Here is a 19,826-nt window from a genome sequence, read left to right as displayed (position 1 = left end):
GAGAAACGAGCAGAGTCAAGACTACGTCTCTGTGAAAAGACTATTAGGGGAATTTTGTCCTCTGGTTTGAATTCACTCATTCATCAAACAAAGCAGTTCCTCATGATCAAACACGCAACAATCAGAGCTCAGCAGGATACACTTTCAAAAGAAAAACACGCTTCCCACTGCTTGTGAGTTCTGACGTAGGTATCTGGAGCGTCAGCGATAACCTCTTTTAATCTGGGGATCATGAAGGAGGTTGCTGAGAACAGATTCTTCATAGCCTTCCCAGAAATCTTCATTTCAGTTATACCCCAAGAGACCCGCTCCTACATCCCATCTGTCTGTGCCTCACTTTCCCCTGAATCCTCAGGGGCCTCCCTGGCAGGCTGGTCCGGAGTGGGTGGAAATGGGACACATTGACAGCAGTCCGTTCTCTCTGTCCCTCAGGTTACCATGGTCTCTACTGTGAGGAAGAGTACAATGAGTGCCTCTCTGCCCCGTGCCTGAACGCGGCCACCTGCAGGGACCTCGTAAATGGCTATGAGTGCGTGTGCCTGGCCGAATACAAAGGTGAGTGACCCTTGGGCCTTCTTGTGCCAGAAGAGCTGTGCATGACCTCACGGACTTCTCAACTTAAATGGACAAGCCTCTCATTGGAGCACAAATTGTTTCAAATAAAAATCAAGGAGTGGTGGTGGTAGGATGATTTATGGGGCCAAGGAGACCAATTGGCAAGTCTCAGGTTTTCTGTGAATAAACTGAAAAATCTCTCTCCTGTTCTTTGCTTCTACATCCTCACCTCTTTGTTGAATATGCAGAAAGCCAAGGATAAAGAATGCTAGTAAGTGGGCCATCAGGCATAGATCTGAGGACCCAGCTGTGGAAACGGTGGGAGAGGGGAGCAGCTAGCTCATTGCTCGCTGGGCAGAGTTAGGGTATTGTGCTTTTGGGTGGAGGAGACAGGTGGAATCTCACGTATTGGCATATAAGTGAATTCTTATGAAATGATTCAGTTGGGAGGGAAATGTTAGTTCATTTGAGTGTATGCCTGTCAAAGTCACTCTGGAAAAGCATTTGACACCATCCGAGTGTTTTTAATGTGTAGACTCTGTTCTAAGTCCTTCTGTGCATTAACTCATAAATCCTCACTCACCCTGTGAGGTGGTAGATAATGGTATCCCTCATGAGCCTGGCCAGCATGGTCCCTGAAGCCCTTGCATCTGCCTTCCCCAGGGGCCCCGGGTCACAGTTGGTGGATGGTGTGGTTTCATTGGAGCCCAGACACCCTCAGACGGCACTGTGCCAGGAAAGTCTGTTTATCAGCGGCTGCCCACATTTCTCTAAGCCACAACTTCAGGGGTGGGTTTAGATTTTTGTAATGCTTTCGTGGGCTCTATTTATAACCATTTCACGTAACCTCTTGCTCCCTCCACTTGATTGATACCATCCATCTGCCTGGCAACCTTGCGTGGCAGCCCCTGTTGCTTCTCTGTGGATGGGCCACAGGGATGAACTTGATCCAACCCCTGGATAGAAGGGCTGAAGCTGGGCCAAGTCTATGCACTGTGTTTGGCAGATCTGATGCTTCTTGGCCTGAGATGCCCATTTAGAGATAGACTACACGGACTTCCACAGGGCTGATGTCCTGGGTTATCCACATGGCTTCTGAGTTCTAGGTTTGTCAGAGCATTGGGAAATATGAGTGCTGGGAAGAGGAATAAATGAGCAATGAATCCGGAGACCTAAGGGGCTCATCCCAATCGTGCCACTGACTTCCGTATGAACCTGGATAAATCCCTTAAAATTACTGCCGATAAAGTAAGGACAGGGATGTTTACAGATATCTTGAGATTCTTTAATGACCAAATAGGTAGTGGTGGATGTACTTCAAAAATTTAAAATTCCAAAATTCTTTAGTTTATGATAGAGTGTATGATAAAATTTTATGAAGCAAATTTAATCATTATAGATGACAAAGTCATTACTAGGGTATATTCTGAATATGCCCCTAACATTCCCATCTTTGAGGTATTGGTCATGTCATTGTGACTAAGAAGCAAAAAATACAATTGCACAGTGGCTGACCAGTGTCTCTATACATTTATAGACTGTGACTTGTTCACCTCCTCCTTTCATTTTTCTCAATGGGTATTCCCAACTTCTTCCATTTACACCAAGCTCTGTAGTAAATCACTCACCCACAGTAAATCACCTACTTCCATCTTCATGGCATAAAAGAAAGGTTATCATTTGTAAACATTTTTAAATGTATCTAATTTTCCACATTCTATGGTAGTGGTTCTCAAACTTAGGTTTACATCTGAGTCTGCTGGTGGGCTTGTTAAAACAGATTGCTGTGCCTCACCCCTAGAGTTTCTGATGTGGTGTACCCAGGGCGGGGCCCAAGAATTTGAGTTTCTGGTAAGTTCTCAGATGATGTTGCTGTGCTGGCCCATGCACCACCCACTGAGAGCCCCTGCCCTGCAAACTTCTCTGCAGTCACAGCCACTAAAACCTTATTCTCTTCCACGTTAGATGATTATGGCTCCTCATCCTGCTCAAGATTAGCCTTCCATGTATGTTCTAAATCCTTTCTCTTCTACCTTTCTGTGACCTCTTCTCTCAATTACCGACTCTGCTAGGGATGCTTCAAGGAGGTGGATGACCCTGAAGGGGATATCAAACACATCTGAAGGTTTGGGTTCTTAAGAAAAGGATGCAGGTGCCAGGCGCCTTTGCAAACAGCAGGGTTAGGGGACAGGGTTCTGAGGAGAATGGAGGATTCAATGACCAGCTGAGCCCAAAGGACCCCTCAGCCTGTGAAGAGGCCATACATGCCGTGAATGTGCACACGTTACTCTATGAGGCAGAAGGCTCTGACTGAGTAGATACTGGCTGTTCTCAAGGAGGATTGCACAGTGGGGCTGAACTGGCCCTTTCTTTTTTGTGTGGCTAGGAGGGAATGGTCTCCTGTTCACACCTGGAGAACCCAAACAGGGAAGCCTCCACCCCAAGCCTTAGGACCCTGTTGGCTGGCCTGTCCAGGACTGGAGGAGAATCCCCCGTGTCATCTGTCTTTGTCTGGCATTGCCAACTTCCAGTCTGGCCAGTACAGGGAGCCTGGACCAGCAACCCAAAGAGGGGAAAAATCTAGGAAATAATAAACAAAATAAACAAAATTGGAATAAAACAACACTAAACACTCAAGAGAGGAAGTGAAAAGACTGATGTATGCTACTCAACATTAAATTTAGATCTGGGAAAGCAAAAGGAGGAACTAATTCATGATAGAAGTAAAAACAAGAGGAAATAGAAACCATGAGTTGAAAGATAGGAAATGTGGAGAAAAGATTCAAGAGCTCTGCTTCTGTCTAAGTGATGGACGCTCCAGAAGAAGGAGGAAGGAAACAAGGATATGAAACCAGAATGGACCCATTACTAGAGGGAGAAGTCTATGAGCAGAAGAACATTGATGTTTTCACATAGTATGGGCTTCCTCAGTGCCAGAGGACTAATGAAGGAGAAGATGCACAATTTGATATTTCCTGATGGAATTTTTAAATCCAAGGATAAAGAGGATTGTTTTTATAAGAGTATTCACAGAGAATACAGGTTACATACAAAAGAAAGAGAATCAAACCATCTTTGATCTTCTCTGTAGTGAAACTAAATAATGGTGAAAAAGTGTTTCAGACTTTTCAATGGAAAGGACTGGTAGTTAAAAGGTCATTGATATTTGAGGGCAAAAGAAAGATATTTTGTACACTTCAGGATACAGAAAATATAACACCCTCTCTAAGAAAATTATTTTAAAAGTATTCTCAATAACTAAATCAGAACAAAGATAGCCAGATAGAGGAAGGTAGAGAACAAGAGGAATAGAGTTGAGAAGACTGCTTTAAATGCAGAGAAAAACTTAAAGAGATGATATTGATGTGATTGTGAATGATAATTCAATGGTGAAGAAAAGTATTTTGAAAAAATAGGTTTACCTTTATACTGATTAGTATTGCTGCATAATGAGTTAGTACAAGGTCATGGTTTGAAACAGCACCCTTTTATTATTTAGCAGTTTTGTTCATCTAAGCCTGGCTTAATGGACTCCCTGCTCAGGGTCTCATAGGTTGACTGGGGTGTGTTGGCATCTGAGGCTTGAATAAAGAAGGATCAACTTTCATGTCCCCTTGCATTGTTGGCCAAATTCATATCCTTGTGGCTGTCAAATTGATGACTGCTTGCTTCTTGAAAGTCAGCAGTTATGAGAGAGAGTCTCTGCTGCTTCATGTATCTAACTTTAGGAGAGGCCCGCACCCTCTTAATGTCTCACCTGATTAGGCCAGGCCCACCTATGATTAACTTAAAGTCAACTGATTAGGACCTTAACTGCATCTTCAAAATTTCTTAACTTTTGCAATATGCTTTTGGCTAGAAGCTCATGCTCAAGGGGAAGGGAGTACACAAAGGCATGACTCATTAGGGATTACTCTAAAGTGTGTCTATCATACCTCTTATTAAGGAAAAATTGAAATGACTAAAATTGAAATTGAAATGACTAAATTACATGACACTAAAGTTTCATGTAATTTTAGCCAAATCTATGTGTTAAAGGGAATGGGGGTAGGAAATATTGGAAGACATACATGTGTGTTAAAAATGTCATCCCAGTGGGCAGGTAAATTGATTATTTAACTTTGGTGCATTTATAGAGACATTTAGGTTCAGGTTTAAATAAGACTTCTGGAAACAGGAAGGTAAACCCTAGAAAAATAGCAATAAATAGGACATCTAAAGTAAGAGTGATAGGGAGGTGGTGGGGGTGGTGTACAAGGGTTTAAGTGAGAAGCAGAAAGGGCTAAATCAGGCTCTCCAATTCAGAGGAAGAATGAGTGAGGGGAGGACAGAGGTCACAAGATCCTGTGCCTTTCTCTCCTTGAAGAATGTACATTCTCTCCCTTTTTGGAAGCATTTCACCTGATATATACTTACATGTAAGATGTATGTATAAACTTAGGAAACTATCAGATGGGTGGGCTTCAGTTCCTAACTAGTTAGAACTTGCATAGGTGGTGTGTTGGTGGGGAGGGTTGGGACTTTAACTTCTTATTTTCCATATGCATTTTTAAGTGATGAGTTTTACTCTTAAAAATTAAATGAATATGATAACTGTCTAAAAAGAATGGCATTAATAGGAAGTAAGGCAACTATAGCTAAGAACATTTTGCAAAAGGAAATCAATGAGTGGAACTTCTGCCAGATGTTAAACCCATTTAAATGCTCCAATTATTATTACACTAGAGGCCCGATGCACTAAATTTGTGCAAGAGTAGGTCTTCCTTCCCCTGACTGCCGGCACTGGCTTCCCCCTGTCACCCGGGACCTGGGCTTCCCTCTGGCCTTGTCCAGAAAGACATCTGGTCTAATTAGCATATTACCCTTTTATTATTATAGATTCCCATGTTACAGGTGAAAATTGGACAGCTGACCCAAATTGAGGAATGGTCCAGAAACCCTTGTCGATAATAATAGACATATAAAAATGTGTGACTCTTGAAGAGGACTTGCTATGAATGGACATTTAAAAAAAAAATGGTGCTAGAAAAATTGGGCTGCTAAACAGAAAAAATAAATGTTCTCACACTTCTAAATAAATTTCATATGGATTTAAAAATCACAACTTGACTCTAAATATAGTAATCCCCCCTTTCTCTCTCTTTTCAATGAAATTTCCTTAGAGTTGGTATAGACAGCACCTCTATTTCCTTAAGTTTATCTTTTTTTTTTTAACCCTCCCCAGTTGGAGCTTGTCCATACCATCCTTCTAACATGGATTTAGTGGTGACTTAACCAGAGTCTTTTCAGTGAATCCATGAAGCCTTTTCTGCCTCTGACTCCGACTGTGTTCCTGCCCCTTTGCTCCATTGGTCGCTTGGGTCCCTGCTTCAGCTTCCACAGCTGCAGTCCTGCCCCCTGGACTTTGCACTCCCAGCCCCCACTGAGTCCGAGTCCTCGTCCTCGTCCTTGAGACACCACAAATGCAGTTGGTCCCCAGGGTTCTCTTCTGGACCCCTTTCTCGTTCCTTCTCTTTGCTCTCATTCAATTCTTTGACTGTATCCACTGTCTGAAATGTTGATCCCCAAACAGATTCCCTGCGTGGACTCTCCCTTCATTTTCTCTGTATCTGTTATGACAGTTACGGCCAGCTTTGTAGGCGATTCTTTCTGGCTGCAGACTTTCTTCTCCTTTACACCAAATCGGAATTTAGTGAAAGGCAGTGCCTACATTGGTTTTTTTGTTTCGTTTGTTTGTTGTTGTTTTTTAATTCTCGGCAGCGTTCGATATGGTGGCTTGCACAAAGCAAATGCTAAGTAGCTATCTTGACTTGAATTGAAATTGCTGCTTGACATACTAATTAGGGGAAACCATCTCGAACATTTTCCCAGTAAATTTCCACTGTGGATCATGAAATTTTTAGAAACAAACTGCACAGAGGGACTCAGAGTAACCTCCTTTCGGAGATACCAGAATGCTGACGCTTCCTGCAAAACCATTTCACAACTAGTTCATGAGGGACTCCTAATTTCATATTCTCAAAAAGTCAAGTGACCGCTCCATTTGTTTATTTTTATTTCTAGCAAAACAAACTAAATGATCAACAATATACTCATTTGGAATTTTTGGTGACAAAAGTTAGAAAGAAAAAAAAACCCTGTGTTTTTTAATTGTGAAAATAATATAACAACAATAAAAAATTTAGAAAAAAAGAAATTTCAAAATACCTCATTACTTTATAACAGAATACAAGAGGAATAGTCATCTGTATTGTTTCATCCTTTTCTAATATCCACATTTTATAGTTATAATTGAGTACACCTACGATTTTCTGTTCATACTTGTGGGGCTACCAGCGGGTGATTGGGGGGGGCGCTCCCGCTGGCACCTGCCTTGGCTAGCCTGGCGCCATCTGCTCGCCAGCCCTGTCCCCTGCTCGCCAGCCCCACCCTCCGCCCCCTGCCACTGCTGCTGGTCACCTCCCTCTGTGGGAGGCAACAGGGGGCGATGCCGCCGGCTCACTGGCCTGCCCTGCCCCCCCATCACCCCACCACCACTGCCGGTTGCCTCCCTCTGCAGGATGATGGGCAGAGCAATCAGGAGGGTGGAGAACCCCCTTCATCCCCCACCCCTGCACCCACCTTGGCTGGCTTGGGGCCTGTGGGCTAGGGGCAGCCCCTGCATTGAGCATCTGCCCCTTGGTGGTCAGTGTGTGTCATAGTGACCGGTCGTTCCACCAGTCTTTCTGCCATTTGGTTGATTTGCATATTAGGCTTTTATTATATGGGATTATTGAATTGATTGGGGTGACATTGGTAAATAAAATTATACAGGTTTCAGGTATACAATTCTACAATACATCATCTGTATATTGTTTTTGTGTGTTTACCACCCCAAGTCAAGTCTCTTTCCATCACTATTTATCCCCTTTTATCCTCTCCTACTTCCCTGACTCCCCTTCCCTCTGGTGATTACCATATTGTTGTGTATTTTTAAAGTCCACAGAATTTATAATTGAAAAGATGAGAATTTTTGTTGTTGGCTAAAATTACTTCCTCTGTGTAACCAGGAACCAGAATTTCTGGATGTTTTGTCTACCTAACTCCTCTCATGTAGTGAGATAGATGCAGAAATAGATGTCCAGATTTTTTCCTGTTTCAGGCTCTTATTTAATCAGAAGAGCAAACTGAGGCTGAAACACACGTGGAATAATGCGGTTAAGGCTGAGAAGTCAATTGTAATTTCTGAAATAATTTGGAAAAAGTTGAGCTCTGTGAGGGTAGAAATAATAGAAAAGTTTTCATGGAGGAAATAAGTTTTAACATGAAATAATGGTTTAAAGAGAATAATAAGTTCCAAGAACACTTCAATCTAATTTTCTTTACCTGGTCTGCTTTTGTTCCTGGAGATAAAAATAACGATTTTTGTTTTCAAAATCTTAATCATGACTAATGATGACAACAAAGATTTATAATTGGTACACGACTCTCTGAATTTTTGTTCATTTTAATTCTAAAATTAACTTCTATGAAGAACCCTGTTGGAGTAGAGATCTTTTCAGAAACATTGCCTCTCTATTCCTTAATATGAAAAGTATGAATTTTTATTAGTTTTGACTGGATTACAGTTTATTTTTACTTGAGACTAAACATAAGTTTTGTAATAGTGCGTGCTGCATCCCTTGCCAATGGCTGATGCATGTGTCATTCCACAGACTCGGTTTGAAGTGTGGACCTGGTTTTTCCTGACAAAATAGGGTGTTTTTGAGTCGGATTTGGAATCGCTTCTCACTCCTCTGGCAATCCTACCTGTGTGTCAGCCAAAGTACATGGCCCGTCGCCCCTCCTAAAAGGACAGGGTTCTGGTGGTATACCCTTAATTTCTTCCACGCATTAAGATATGGCCTCTGCTTTAAAGGACCTCAGAGATTTGGGCGGGGGGGGGGGGGGGGAGAGGAAGGGCGGGATAAGACAGAAGAACAGATAAGCCATGGTTTAACACAATAAACTCTGTAACGGCGTGAACTTAGCACACTCTCAATGCATGATGGTGGGAGAATGGAGCTCTGTCTTGGGAGAGTCAGGCTCAGCTTTCCGGACAAAGGGGGTTTGAGCTGGCCTTGGACAGTAGGATGTGGCAGGTGATGACAAGCGTGGGAAAAAAGATGAAGGAGGGCGTTCTTGTCAGAGGACGTAGGATGCCCAACACTCCGTGTTGCACAAGCACCTGGGACCCCTGGGGAATGATGAGCTCAGGAAAGCAAGACCTGGGCCCCCAGGAGGAGGGCAGGAGTGGGGGCCACCCCAGCTCAGCAGTGCTCATGACTGTTTATCTCTCTTCTTAAGATTTCGAGCTCATAGCTTTAATCGCCAAGCTGAGCAATATGACAAATATTTTTATATAGGGATTAGCAAGGCTCAGGGTATAGAAATGTGAGTAACCAGAGTGCTCACTGGGGACTTGAAGACCATCTTGCTTCATAGTCATCATTTTTCTGTGAAGATTGGCTTTTGTTCCATCTTGCTGCCAGAAAACTCTCACTGGGTCACAAGTGACCAAATATCTTATCTCTTGAAAAAGAGACATGACAAGGGATAGAATTATTGCCAGAAACACACAAAACATTGAAAGTGCTTATTATCTTGCATGTTTTAATCAGATCTGTAATATTGAAGGCTTTTAAGGCTAAGATGTTTAAATATTTAGCTTAGATTTTGCTCTTCAGCCTTATTTGGAAAATGTGGTAATTTGTATGTTAATGTATTATTTATGTTAATATCATGCAGGTGAGATTAGCTGACTACCATTAGAAACCCAGTGAAGATCATCCTTGATTGCTCATGGAAATTTTTCTAGGCTTCAGATATCTCTGAACCTTAGTCCCGGCTGCATTTCCCATTATAATTGAAAGTCTTATTTGTCAGCTGGTTCCCCACTGACCAGCCTCAGGGGAACACTGCGGCTGTAAATATGTGAATCATTGTTTTTTGATAAACACTTGGAAGCAGAATGGGCCCTTTTGTATTTTGATCTTTCTGTTGATTTTGCGTTACTTGGGAATCAGTGAGAAATAGAAATAGAGAGTTTTAGATGAGCGAAGTAGTCTCTCTCTCTCTCTCTCTCTCTCTCCTCACCCCTCTCTCTCAAAGAATCACTAGCTTTATGCTAAGAAGTAATTTCATCTTTAAATTACTCTGAGCTTGTATATTAACATGCATCTCCTGGGTTTGTTAAGGATGCTGGAAGTCTGAGGCTCCCACAAGTCACTGGAGTTGGGCAGGTAACTAGGACAGGGCTCAGAGGGTCCATATCCTCCTGAGCACAGGGCCATGGGATCGGGGTGGTGGTTGCAGGGAGCAAAATAAAGCAAAGATCTGAAAGGCACTTTAGGAAAACATCTGGCAGACTATTGTTCATGGGTTGGATATGAGGGGCAATGGATAAAAAGAAATGAAAAGCCATCATTTTAAAATGCTTTTCCATACTCAAGTAAGTCATTAAGGTGAATACAGGGAGGCAGTTCTCATTCTATTTTCTCTTATGTATTTTTCTCTTTCTTGAGCCCTACTTCTTAAGGCATTGAAAAAGAAATGAGAGAAAAATCCCAACAAGAGTAATTTCAGTGACTAAATGATGAGTCATGGGGTGTGGCAGCCTTTTTATAATGTGAGCTAAGTAATGAGTAGATAGTAAATTAAGTAAATACCATTCAGTCACTATTTGCTTTATGTTTGTTCTTTGTGATGCTGCCGGGAAGGAAGAGCATATCATTATATAGATTCTTATACAGAGTACAATGTAATTTATCTTCCTCTCCAGAGAGTGAGGAGTGGGAGAGAGGGAGCTTAATCCAGGCCTGCATGTTGGCACTCCACTGAAACAACTGCAGAAATCCTGCCTTAGGAAAAGCCACATTTTTAGTTTTTTATAAAATTATAAAACAACTAGAGGTTCGATGCATAAAATTTTGTGCAAGAGACTCAGCCCTTGCAGCCCCAGCTGCCCCAGCCCTCACAGCCTGGCTGTCCCACAGCCCCATGGCCCTTCAGCCCCGCCCACTGGTCATTCTGGAAGGTCGTTCTGGAAGGTCGTTCTGGAAGGTCGTTCCACTGTCCGGTCTAATTAGCATATTAGCTCTTTATTATATAGGATAGGTACTCGTTGTAAAGTTATTCCAACACTATAGAAACACATAACTTGAAAATCAAAGTAATTCATTTCCCTCTCAGTCCCACCTCAGGTATTTGTATGCACACACACACATAGACCTTTTAAAATATCAATGGGAAACTTACTGTTTTCACTATGATTTTTTAAATGCTTCTCTCTTGTTAAATGGGCGCTGAGTTACATAGAATTCCGTGTGTTTGCATGCCAGTCTGTGTTCAATCTAAGAGAACTACTTTGCAAGCACAGACTCAGATGCAGACTGCCTGTGGTTTCAGGTTCCAGCTCCTTCCCCTGCAGCCTCAGGACCTGAATTCTTTCCTCTGTTCCCTCACCTAGAAGGACGGAATGAGGGCATTTGTCTCATAGTGTTGTTGTGAGGATCAAATTTGGTGGAAAGCACAGTGCAAGGCCTGGAATGTAGTATGTGCATCGATGTTAACTTTAGTACATGGGGAATTAATGAGGTCTTTGCCGACTGAGTACCAGGGGGCTCCCTCTCTCTCCCACAGTTTCCCAAAGTAGAGCTGAGGCTCACTTACATATCTGAATCCAACTCTTCCCTTCAGGATGCTGGCCATCAATTACCTTGATATCTCATGAAGGCTGCCTGGCTATTTTCTGTTTCTTTTGGAGACGCAGAAAGCACTGGTCCCTGATAAATCTGATCTTTCAGGCCTTTAACTCTCTGGTCCCCAGGCTTGGGGACATGTGCGCAGAGAAAATCCAGATGAAAGACTTATGGTAGGACCTCTGAGAAGGGATTGCATTTGTTATTTTCTCATAAAATATGTCTTTACAATAACCTAAAGTCAAGACTGGGCATGTGCGCGCGCTCGCTCTCTCTCTCTCTCTCTCTCTTTCTCTCTCTCTCTCTCTCTCTCTCTCTCTCTCTCACACACACACACACACACACACACACCACTAGGAACCTGCCTACATACCATTCCAGGATGTTCGAACACTTTGCTTTCAAAGGCCATGGGAGCTGAAGATTCCTTAACCAGTCACCCCTTTTGTGTCTCTGTCTCCACAGGAGTTCACTGTGAATCCTACAAGGACCCCTGCGCTAACGTCAGCTGTCTGAATGGAGGCACCTGTGACAGTGAAGGCCTAAATGGCACATGTGTCTGCACACCAGGATTTACAGGCAAGTGATCCAGGAACTGGGTTTTCAAATTTACCACAAAATTCCTGAGATTACCATTGTTCTAAAACCCAGGAGCCTTGCTACAAAATGTAAGTGGGCATGGCATTTAGATGAAGGTCTGTTTAAAAATAATCCACTGTTTGTCATTAAATGAGGCTCTTCTGAAATCAGTATTTGCATGTAGTCTTGCCGAGACTAACAGTGCTGTACAATTCAGAGCTGTTGCTGTGAAACACAAGACATGAGCCATTATGCCAACATCTGAAAGGTTTGTGTTAGTGGAAGAAGGGAAGGAAGGATCACATATGTTCTCTGTAGCAGTTGCATTCAGCCACAACTTGTATTTTTATTGAAAGATAGAGGAGTGGGTTTTGAAAAATGAAAAGAGATGGTGGTGATGGTGGGAAGTACTGGGACACTCCAGGTTCCAGATTGACTGTTAGTGAAGGTAGGGGTGCTATGGGTGTGGGGAGAGTGAGGAGAGAAGGTGGCCCCAGGGAAAAGCAGGTGGGGAGGACAAGGGCAGGTTCCAAAGGAGCCACAGTGGCCACTGAGCTATGAGTGGAGAGAGTTGTTTCTAGACTAGGGGATCCACCCTAACCTGGGCTCCTTCTAAATAACTCCTTATGGGCTTCTGGGAGTTTGTGAACCTGAAACAGTTATGAAATGTTGAATCTATGCATCTGCTGAAGGGAGGCTCTCAAATCTTCATCATATTCTCAAAAGGAACCATGAACTTCTGGGGCAGAAAAGATTCCATCCTTTGCTTTGCCAGCAGAGCCCAGGAGTCCTGGAATGTAGAGGGCAGGGCAAGTCTATGTTTTCAGAGCTTTGCTCAATAGGAATCACTCTGGTTTGCAAATTGGAAAAGGGTGACCTGGAAGGAGCCTGTAGAAGGGAATGGGTTTTTAAGATGCAGGAAACCATGTTGTCATTGGCTGGAGAGCACCCTGAATGCTCACCTCTTCCCTGGAGAATTTCTCAGCATCCGGGTCCCGGGTCCATCCCTGGGGAGTCTCATGTGTGCTTCTAGGGAAGATGTCAACAGTCAAGATGTGGGAGAAGCAACTTCTGATCTCTTCATATTTGTCTGTGTCACACACTGTGTTTTCCTGGAACTGAGGAGTAGGGTCACTTCAGAAAATCACTCAGAGATGTTTTTGTTTTGCCGACTGGCTCACAAACACACACAGATGGTTATACTCATCAATGGGTGCAAAAATAATATTGGGGAAGCATCCTATTTTTTCCAGGTATTTTTATCCCACAAATAGTAAAAAGCAAGGAAGACAAATTAGAAAATACTGTGTTAGAGAAAAAACCCCCACTATTAAAACTGTGCTGCTAGGAGACTTGCCCTGCCCTCTACATTCCAGGATCTTTAGATGGGACCTTACATGACCGATTTTCCTTATTTCTAATGTATATATTTTTTTGTGCTCTAAGTTATCCCCTCAATACCTCTATGGCTGTGTCCCACAAATTTTATGTTGTATTTTCATTTAATTCAGTTCAATGTTTTTGTTAGTTTGTTCTTAAGTTCCTTTAGATTTTTCTCTTTGTTCCATGGATTATCTCTAAGTGTGTTATATAGTTGGCCCCCGACCCCACCTTGCACCTTTTGGCATTTCTAGGTTGCTGGCTTCTCTAGCACCTAGTCTGGAATATTTGAGGCAAAGAGAAAACGCAGGATGCTCACCATCACTATTCTTGGGTCCCGAGAATCCTAGCCAGTCTGTCTCCTCTTGACCTCTCAGATTCTTCTCATATTTGTTTTATATATAATGTCCAGGGCTTTTGCTTGTACTTAGTGGGAGGAATAGGGAAAATATTCCATCTTTTGGGGAGCAACATTCCATCTTTTTTCCATCACTCTAGCTGTTTTTAGAATTTTTCCTTTGCTGCTGGCTTTTAGCAAATTGATTATGATGTGCCTTGATGTGATTTTGTTCATATTTATCCTGCTTAGGATTTGTTGCACTTCTTGGATCTGGTTTTATAGTTTTCTTCAAATTTGGAAAATATGTAGCCACTATTCCACCAAATATTATTTTATGCCTCTTCCTTCTGTCCTTGAACTCTTATTACATCTGTGTTAGACTACTAAAATTTGCACACCAGGTCACTGAGTTTCTATCCCTGAGATTTAGCTTTTCTAGCTTCTATTGCTCTGTTTTCAAATTTACAAATCTTCTACTCTGCAGCATCTAATCTATTACTCTCACTCTATATTATTTTGTTTTTAATTTGATATTATATTTTTTATATCTATAAATTCCATTCAGTTTCTTTATATCTTCCATTTTTACCCTTATTTCTTTCATGTTTTCCTTTAAATTTTGAGCAATTCCTTGTTTGCTCAACATCATCTGTTACTTCTGGATCTCCACCTTTCGAACTGATTTTTCTTCTGGTTATGGGTTCCATAAGTCTGCTTCTTTGCATGTCTAATAATTTTTGTTGAATGCTGGCCATTGTTAGTTAAGTTGTTGAGTGATTGGATTTATTGTCTTTCTTTTCAGAGAGCTGCCTTTTTTGGTGGCAGGTAGGTAAGTTACTTGGCAATCTGACCGACCCTTTCAAGGATGGTTTTTATATTTAGGAGAATGAGCTTTTACTCAGGGGATAGTTCTACCCTACAGCTAATGCAAATGCACTGGCTGGTCAATAAAATACCTGCACTCTGACTTGTGAAAGTTTGAATCCCTCCTAGTCCTCTGTGAGCTCTGGGATTTGTTCATCCTTCATCTTGTTTGTAGGCCAGTGGAGTTCCATGTACTCATATGCAACATCCAGTAACAAACTCAAGGGACATGGCATATTTCTGATGCTCATTTTCTGAGTGGCTTTATCTTCTGTGTTAGTCTGTTCTGCAAATTACAGCTATCTTGGCCTCCACCAAATCCAGTTCTCCGCAGCTCAGTGAAACCATTGTGTTCTAAATTGGGTCCAGGCAGAAAGCCAGGATGCTGGCGGTACTCAGCTGTTTTGTTTCCCTTCTCTCAGCAGTCACGGTCATGCTCTGCCTGTTGTCCAATGTCTTAAAAGTGTTTTTTAAAAATACATATTTCATCCACTTGTCTAATTTTTTATGGTGGGAGGTCAAGACAGGTTCCAGTTTTTCCATCATGGTAGAAGTTCCAAATACTTTTTTTTAGATCCATTTCATCTGGAATAAAATGTTTGTCAAGTATGAAGGCATAGTTAAAGCCCCCAGTCCAGTGAATGGCATATAGTAGTTATATATTTAATAATATGTATTACAATTATAATCATTTTCATTGATATTATTCAATGTGGGTTTTGTTAGCCCAAGGATTTACTAGTGGCAGTGAGTTTTGATTTTTTTAAATCTTTTTAAAATTTTAATTTATCTGAGGAAAGCATAGAAAATTAAACAGTACTCTTGTAAACTTGCATAAATACTACCAAATTTGATACCTACTTTACATATTGCTTCTTAGAAAGTAGGATATTGAAAATCAATGGAAAACATTTAAAGTTCAGACTCTGATTTCCAGCCTTAGTGAAGTAGAAAGTTCATTTTGTATTCTCTTTACAAACATTATTCGTGCACAACAGCAATTTAAAAGCAATTGATTTTTCTCCAACTCAGATTTTTTTTTTTTTAAAAGTAAGCAAGTCAATGAAAAAGTCATTGGCTCAAGCCTATAAAAGCATAAAGATTTATTAAGTCAAATATGAGTACAAAAAAAGATGATATAATATACTAAGAACTTTTCTAATAAAATAAGCTAGTATACACATTGCTTGGTGCTAGAATGGTGGGGTGTTGAAATGCATAAAAACATATAATAGTCTCAATATGGGAAAATGCAAATGAACTCAAACTTGCTCTTCATCATTCACAATAATTCTTCAAATACCTCGCATAAGACTGATGGGCAGTAAACATGAGCTCGGTAAGGCAGAGAAGAGCAGTCCTCTTTGGGAGTCTTCTGGTTGACATTTTTCTTGACTGGCTCCATCATCAGAATCATTCCATATCCCTACTACCAGCATGTGACACAGTGAAGGCATCGGAGAGCCAGCTGGGGGATAACTGACTCAACCAGAAGCTTAGGAGTGTTAGACTGTGAAATAAGCCTGCGGAGTAAATCTACAGGTTTCTGAGCACTGTGCATCGCTCCAGGGTTCTTCCAGAGCACACGGGCTGTGGAAATAGCTACTAGCTCTTTGGGCCCCTGCCTGGCATGGAGTTTAAATCATTAACTAATGTCATCTAATCCCCAGTAGAGCTCTAAGAACACTGTGGTGATAAAAGTCAGACTGGAATAGGTTTGGATCTCTGTCTGGGTTTTAGATATTTCATAAGTGTCTGTAGAAAGAGTTCATCCTATTTTCTCCTGCTGTTCTCTATACCTCCCAAATCCAATCTACTGAGTGCCAAGAATAGACAAATCTAGGGGTTTTGGATTCCTTCTGACTGTGTTAGAGACCAATAGAGATCTCAGAACCAATACACACATTAAGGTGGCTCTGGATCCTGAATTTGGCATTTACCTCCCTGGAGAAGCTCGGGACCAAAGCAGGACTGGATGGATTGGACATACAGCCCTGGGACTACCCGTAGTTTAAGGAATTAGTAGGGAGAAGTTAGGTAGTTTCTGCTGCTATTGTTGCAAAGACCATGGGACATCTTATTTCAGAATATGTAGTATTCCCATTGCCAGCTAAAGAAAGCTGTTGTTGAGTAGATACTTCAATTAATCTTGTCTTCCTAAATGGTTGGAAAGTAATACAGATGCATATATTTGTCAAGGCCTTTGATTTAATCCTTTTAATATTTCCTAGTACATCCTTATTTATGCTTCTTTTACTAGTCTACTTTGTAATGCTGTTTGTAACTGTTTAGTCTGTACCCTTCTCACTTCGAGCAGTTGCCCCATTAATAAAAAGAAAACCCTTGAAATAGGTTAGTAAGAGGAAATCAATTTTATGTCTTTTCTATTGATGTAAATGACTATATTTACTGCAGGAAACAAACTCAACTTAGACAATACTGAATTATAGTCAACTTAGTAGGATCTAGAAGTAGTAAATGTTTTGTTGGACAGATTCCACTTTAAAAATGAAAGAGTCAGATGCTAGGTATGCAAAGAGTGTGAAATGAAACAGATGTGAAATATTTTAGTGTGAGATTCCTCCTCTAAAGTGGCTGTGGGTGACATATGGTGGTTTTGTAAACGAGAGGTAAACCAATAGCAGACAGAAAAGCACTTCGTTGCTAATTAAGTCAGCCTGGAAGTAATTACCCAAGTGTACACTGAAATATTGCCTTTTGAAAATGGACAAAATATTGATTTTGCTCATTTTCTTTAGTCTATGACTATCACAATGCTAGGAAGAGCTTTTTTACATTTATCTAAACAAATGGAGGAGTATATCAAAACAATTTTTTTTCTCATTTTCAAACTTTTAAGAGAGAGTGCCTCAATTTGAGCTACCCTCTTTTATTCAGCTTTGATGAGATACCTTTAAATTTCATAAGCACACCCAATTGGTACTGACTCATCCTATGCCTTTAATTCACAGGAAGATGGCTTTGTTCCTGCAACTGCTAATAACAAGCTATTTCCTGTAAATTGGTGTTTGAATCACAGTGACATCTTCCCATGTTCTGGTTTATAAGTTTAAACCAGGCACTCCCTGAGGGGGGCAAATGTTGGGTATAGGTGGGGTCGGGACTTCAGGGCACAGTTTTCATTATGGAGAAAGGACAGACTGGAGCGGATGTGAATTTCCTTTGGGCCATCATTGCTCAGGGAAGATTATGTCCAACTTAGGTCAACCGAGACTTCACAACTGTCGCCCCTTGTGGCTAATGCCCTCCCTGAGCATTTCGGTCCACCCCAGGAACATATCCAGGAATTTGGAAATTGGAGTAAATTTTCATAATTGACTCAATCTAGGCACACAGCTGTGCTCTACAAGTATCCAGAAACTAGATGTCCTGACTCACGCTCAAACACTTGGCTACAAAACAATCATAAACTTTGAGTTCTCAACTATCTGGAGTTTCAGAAAAATAAGATTCGGCTGACAAAATACAAAATAGAGTTCTTTAATGAAATCAGGAACCCAAATTTGCTTTCCCAATAAACTTTGGAAAATTTGTTCAGACACGGGAATCAGCTTTAGTTAACTAGTTCATTAGATTAAAGAAAAGTCTTTTTACCAAGGCTATTTTTTTCTTTTTTAAGAAGTTTTATTTGAGTAAAAGATCCCCTGACTAGAATTTGGGAAAGTTATGCATTTTATACAAACAGCAATTGGGCTCCATTGCTGGAGATCATGAAATCCGGACTCAGATCTGGAGCTTTACCTTGCTAGAGAAGCGATGGGTGATGCAGCTGATCGTCTCACGGCTACTTCTCTTTATCTCCTCAGGCGAAGAGTGTGACATCGACATAAATGAATGTGACAGTAACCCCTGCCATCATGCCGGCACCTGCCTGGACCAGCCCAATGGTTATACCTGCCACTGCCCACATGGCTGGGTGGGAGCAAACTGTGAAATCCGTAAGTTTTTCTTCCTCTCAGCTATTAATTTAACCTACAGTTTTCTTTCACCAAGAAAGGGATGCTGACCGTGCCCAGCCTGGTCACTCTCAGAGGCAGTGCTGCCTGAGTCGCCATGCCTTCTGCATCTCAGTGTCACACTTTTGCCCCCACCCCCACCCCCACATTCTGCTGCTCCCACTTCTTCCTGAGTCTGAAGGCAGCCCTTCCATGGGATGAGAATGTGCAGATGTCATCCAGAGTTCACTGCTGCTGCTACAGCCAAAAATGCGCTCAACAGAGACGCGTTAGAATCACAGCACAAAACAGAGGCCCTGTGTTGAAAATGTAAAAACACACACCAAATGTAAATTCACTTTGCATTTATGTCTTCAAGTGTCTTCAAACATATTAAGTTCCATCAATTGCCTGGAGAAAAAAAAATCCAGTGAGGATGAGTGGAAAAGAAAATCTGAAAAACATTTTGAGTTGCTTAGAGCTAAGTGTTCTCTAAAGACGAACTAACAGAAGTTTCAAAATGTCACAATCAAGATTTTATACATTCAAATACCATGTCTACTAGGATTGAGGTGAAAATGAGAACTGACAAGTCATTGGGGTTTCCATTGGTTTGTAAACTGCTAAAAATTCAACTTTGAAAGCTGCCTTTCTTCTTATTTAAATGGATCAAGGCAATTGAACCTTTCATAAAAGCTCCCTCCTGGGGCCTCTCACCCCCTGGCCTAATCATCATCAGGTAAAGACAGCTTATCTGCTGTGTGAGTTTGGAAGGAGGCAAATACTTACACGGAGCCCTGTCTGTCTGTCTGTCCTTGTCTGTCTGTCTCCCTCCTGAGCAGGCCTTTCTGCTGCCTGTAGTCATCCGTGCTATAACTGCTTTAAGAATAGCCCCCTCACTGGTGGTCCACATGGCCTGTGCTGGATGGCTAATTCTTAGTATGTGTCTAAGGTGCGGGGTGGTCAGTGTTAGGAAGCCTTGTTATTCACAAGTGTGGACAACATTCTCCATCAACTTGACCAATAGTGAAGGTGCCCTTTGGGCTCTTATCTGCTCACGCTTTGTCTTTGCTCTTGGCTCAGAGCTTGGGAGGGAAAGAAGGTAGTTATTTTTAGGCCTCTCCTTCAACTTTCTCAAATGCTCCAAAACAGGATGGTTTTAAGACCAGCTGTCCTTGTTGAAGATGAGAAATACTCTCTTATTGAAGAAAGAGACAGAAAGAGATTCCAATAGTAAAAATGCTGAGCACTATGATTTGGGTAGGATGTTAAAACTGTTATTGGTGTAGGATGTTAAGTCCACTCTGCTGGGATCGTTGGTGGAAGGGATTGCAGACCTGGGTCAGTAGGACCTTGCTTCTCACCCTGACCATGGTACTCACTGTGCGGCTTTACTTAGTTGTGCTGAGCCTCAGTGTACTCATCCATAAAATG

The 19,826-nt window shown here is 41.6% G+C and overlaps 1 protein-coding gene across 1 annotated transcript in view; it reads left to right on the top strand.

The window, feature by feature from the left end:
• The window catches only part of DNER (delta/notch like EGF repeat containing), a 231,067-nt gene that overhangs the window by 197,474 nt on the left and 13,767 nt on the right, over positions 1–19,826 (top strand). The window contains exons 9-11 of the mRNA XM_081095960.1: positions 433–555; positions 11,739–11,852; positions 18,264–18,395. Of these exons, the coding sequence (XP_080952086.1) occupies positions 433–555; positions 11,739–11,852; positions 18,264–18,395 (369 nt within the window). The remainder of the gene's footprint in view (positions 1–432; positions 556–11,738; positions 11,853–18,263; positions 18,396–19,826) is intronic.

The sequence above is a fragment of the Myotis nattereri genome (genome assembly GCF_964212035.1).
Source record: "Myotis nattereri genome assembly, chromosome: 7".
Taxonomy (NCBI): Eukaryota; Metazoa; Chordata; class Mammalia; order Chiroptera; family Vespertilionidae; genus Myotis; species Myotis nattereri.
This window is presented reverse-complemented; position numbering and strand designations above follow the sequence as displayed.